This window comes from Ixodes scapularis, unplaced genomic scaffold (genome assembly GCF_016920785.2).
Source record: "Ixodes scapularis isolate PalLabHiFi unplaced genomic scaffold, ASM1692078v2 PGA_scaffold13__105_contigs__length_92229423, whole genome shotgun sequence".
In the NCBI taxonomy this organism is placed as follows: domain Eukaryota; kingdom Metazoa; phylum Arthropoda; class Arachnida; order Ixodida; family Ixodidae; genus Ixodes; species Ixodes scapularis.
The window spans coordinates 40,532,242-40,536,381 of record NW_024609839.1 but is presented as its reverse complement, the minus strand read 5'-3'; the positions used below and the strand labels follow the sequence as shown (position 1 = coordinate 40,536,381).

The 4,140-nt window shown below is 43.0% G+C and overlaps 1 protein-coding gene across 1 annotated transcript; it reads left to right on the top strand.

Moving 5' to 3' along the window:
• The first annotated feature begins 220 nt into the window (after positions 1 to 220).
• Positions 221 to 1,258, top strand: LOC121835429. Its single transcript, XM_042289614.1, has one exon. It carries the CDS (start codon positions 221 to 223, stop codon positions 1,256 to 1,258), a length of 1,038 nt encoding a protein of 345 aa, XP_042145548.1.
• Positions 1,259 to 4,140: the final 2,882 nt, after the last annotated feature.

Below are 4,140 nucleotides of genomic sequence, written 5' to 3'. Positions count from 1 at the left end.
AGGGCTACCTCCTCCTCGACAGCCAGCCACCATCTCTGCACCGTCATCATGCACTGTCCTGGCGGCTATCGGTGACGACATCGCGCCCGTGTTCGATGCCACAGTTTCGTCCCTCCCCTTCACCAAGCCAGCATCATCGTCAACGAGAGCAGGATTCTCTGCGAATTTAAGCGCCTGGTCACCGCAGGACGCTTTCAGTGGGCACAGAGGAGCGGCGGCTATGCAGTCGCTTCAAAATCCCTTCTGCTTCATTCTGCAGGTTCGTAAATACCCATCTTTTCACGTTAAACGATCCTGTAATGGCTTTCTGCTGCTCCTCCAGTGCCCGCTGGTTTTTCTTAGAATTGCTTATATGTGTGTTCACGTTTTTAAGTTACTTTTGTTGTCTGGGGACGTTGAATTAAACCCCGGCCCTATCACTAACGCTGATATTCTGGCTGCCATTGCTGAACAGTCTTCTAAAAACGATGCGCGTCATACCGAAATGGTTGACATGCTAAATCAGGTCAAAGATAACCAGCATCAGCTAGAACTAAAAGTGTTAGACATCAATTCAAGACTTGCAGCAGTCGAATCACTTGTAGAATTACTAGATGTGCCAAAGCATCCTACTGAACTGTCTAATGTTGTTAGTGAGGCCGTCCGAGGCGAAACTACCGTTCTGAATTCAAGACTTAATGAGCTTGAAGATAGATCCCGTCGTGACAATTTACTTTTCTACGGTATCGCCGACACCCTTTCCGAAGACTGGTCGCAGTCAGAATCTCATATCCGCGATAATCTTTCCACAATGTTAGGACTAGATCTACCTGGCGAGGCAATATCCCGTGCTCACAGATTAGGCTCATACTCAACTAATAAATGCCGGCCAATAATTGTTAAATTCTCTTCCTCTAAATTCAAGGCGAATGTGTTTTCTCAGCGTTTTAAGTTGAAAGGAACAGGAATTTCAGTCAGTGGGGATTTCTGTCCGGCTACGCGGCAGTTGCGTAAAAAGTTAATCGATTTCGGTAAAGGCACCGGTCAGAGGTTCTCGCTCAAACTAAACAGGCTGCACGTTAATCAAAAGGTGTATACTTACTGCCCTGCAACAGATTGTGTTTGCGAAGTGACTCCTAGTCACGCTCGTGAAGCTAACAACGCCGCGTCTCTCTCTCCGGGTGCCAATAATACAGTTTCCGCGCCGCAACCGGGCATCGATAACGCAGTTTCCGCACCTGGTGCAAGCAATTATAATTCACACGCGTCATCAACATAACTATGTAAAGGCCCGGCGACTAACGCTATCTCAATATTGTATTCTAACGTGCGAAGCGTGTGCAACAAACGCGACGCTTTGTCATCTCTTATCGACACGTGTACAGCTGATATTGTTATCCTGACCGAAACGTGGCTTTCTAGTAAAATTGCTGACAGTGAAATTTTTGAGTGTGAAGGTATGTACAAATTTTATCGTTTCAATCGTGACTCGCGCTCAGGTGGCGGTGTTCTTATCGCTGTTCGTGATTCTATAATATCGAGCGTTATACCACTTAACCTGTCATTAGAGTTCGTGTGTGCCCGTGTACATGTCAGAAACAAGGATTTTATTTTTTGCGCCTGCTATCGACCCCCCGCTTCGTCTAGTACATTTTGCTCTGAGCTTCACGATGTCTTAAATAGATTGGTAGTACGGTTTCCTTCTTCGTCTTTGCTTCTTCTGGGGGATTTTAATTTTCCCACAATTAACTGGAAAAGTGACACCCCCACAGTAAGTGATCACTCATTACAGGCTCTTTCGTTTCTAAGCCTTTGTCTTGATTTTAATTTAAAGCAACTTGTACAAGAGCCTACACGATGTTCATCTCATTCTTCCAATGTATTAGATCTCATTCTCACTACAACCCCTGAGCTTGTGTCTCCCTTAACATACTTACCAGGTTTAAGTGACCATTGTGTTATTCAGTTCGACCTGCAGGCATCTGCTTCCTCATATAAAGCATTTAAGATTATTCGTGACTACAAAAATGCCGATTTTGTTTCAATTAATAATGAATTAGACACGTTTCTAACTGATTACATCTCACGTTTTCATACGCGAACGGTTGAAGAAAATTGGTCTCTCTTCAAGCAAAAAGTGAGTGACCTAACTGACCAGTACATCCCTCTGAAGCGCATCCGCTCTAATTCACAGGCACCTTGGTTTAACGCACGCCTTAAGCGTCTGCGAAATAAAAAGAAACGGTTATTTCGGCGCGCAAAATTAACAAAAAGTGCTGAGCGCTGGGACGCTTACGAAGCTGCTGATACGGAATATAAACAAGCTGTCGCACAATCAAAGCAGGAGTTTTATCAGTGTACACTTTTTTCTCTTTTAAAAGATAACCCACGAAAGTTTTGGAGCGTGGTCAGCGGTAGTAGATCCAGTGCGGTTGAGCTTTGTGATGCGAATAATGTTCCTGTAGATCTAAATGATTGTTGCAATGTCCTGAATGATGTGTTTGCTTCTTATTTTTCCCACACGACTCCTACCTATTACCCCATTGTTTTCAGCCCTAATTATAGTCCTATGTTTCCTGTTAGTATTGATTCATTTGGTGTCGACTGTTTAATCCAGAAGCTTAAAATTTCTGCGTGTGCTGGGATTGACGGAATCAACTCAAAATTCCTGAAGAGCACCGCCACCTATTCATCTTTGATTCTTTCCGAAATTTTTTCACAGTCTTTGCAGTGTTGCACGTTACCCAACGATTGGAAGGTAGGGAAGGTGGTTCCTTTGCATAAATCAGGTACTGCTCACTCCCCACTTAACTACAGGCCCATATCATTGACTAGTGTGCCGTGTAAATTACTTGAACATATCATTTACTCTCACCTTGTTGCCTTTCTCGAGTCCAATTCTTTTTTTACTAATTGTCAACACGGGTTCCGAAAATTTTTTTCTTGTGAAACACAGCTCGTATCGTTTACTAATGACCTGATGGTTGCCATTGATGCCGGGCTAATAGTTGACTGCATTTTCTTAGATTTTGCTAAGGCTTTCGATTCTGTCTCACACGACCTACTTCTCTTGAAACTGAGTAAACTTAATATCGATCCTAACATCTTGGGCTGGATTAAATGTTTTTTATCTAACCGCTCACAATATGTTTCTGTCAATGGGCATAATTCTTCTACTACTCCTGTAACGTCCGGGGTACCACAGGGATCTGTCCTAGGGCCTCTCTTGTTTTTAGTCTACATTAACGACCTCCCATCGCAAATTGTCTCCTCTATTAAATTGTTCGCGGATGACTGTGTACTTTATCGCGTAATTACTAATGCCCAAGAGTGTGCTATACTACAGTCAGACATCGACGTAGTTTCTTCTTGGTGCGCTGAATCCCTAATGAAGCTTAACGTTACTAAATGTAAAAGCATGCGTCTTTCGCGACTCTCTAAAAACACTGACCCTGCCATATACATCCTTAATGATATACCATTAGATGCTGTTGCTTCATACAAGTATCTTGGTATTCACATAACTCATAACCTTTCCTGGAACATGCACGTCGACTATGTCTCTAATAATGCTAATCGTATGCTTGGGTTTTTGCGGCGCCATTTTCGTTCCGCTAATCTTCCCGTCAAACTCCAATTATATAAAGCCTTAGTCAGGCCAAAACTCGAATACGCCTGTTCCGTTTGGGATCCGGGTCATGTAACATTATCACACATTCTCGAATCAGTCCAGAACCGAGCAGCCCGTTTTATCCTTTCTAATTATTCTCGTACTGCTAGTGTTTCATCAATGAAGACAACTTTGGACTTACCTGACCTTGCTTTACGCCGTAAATACTTTCGTCTTTGTCTTTTCCATAAAGTCTATTATTCTAATCTAATTCTAAAAGATCAACTACTTTTTCATCCGTCATATGTGTCACCTCGCCACGATCACCAGTGTAAGGTTGGCACGCCGACATGTCATACGAACATCTATTTTGACTCTTTTATTCCAAGAACATCTAGCGAATGGAACCACCTCCCTGCCTCCATCGTGTCCATCCAGGACGTCACATACTTCAAGAAGCTTGCCAACGATTTCATCTGTACCACCCACTCCTCTCTGTAGAGCCTCCGGGCATTGAGAGTATGAAAATAAATAAATAAATAAAATAAATT

What these genes read in the sequence shown, in the direction of transcription:
- LOC121835429 (XM_042289614.1), top strand. Translation starts at nt 221, where the DNA reads ATGCAGTCGCTTCAAAATCCCTTCTGCTTCATTCTGCAGGTTCGTAAA.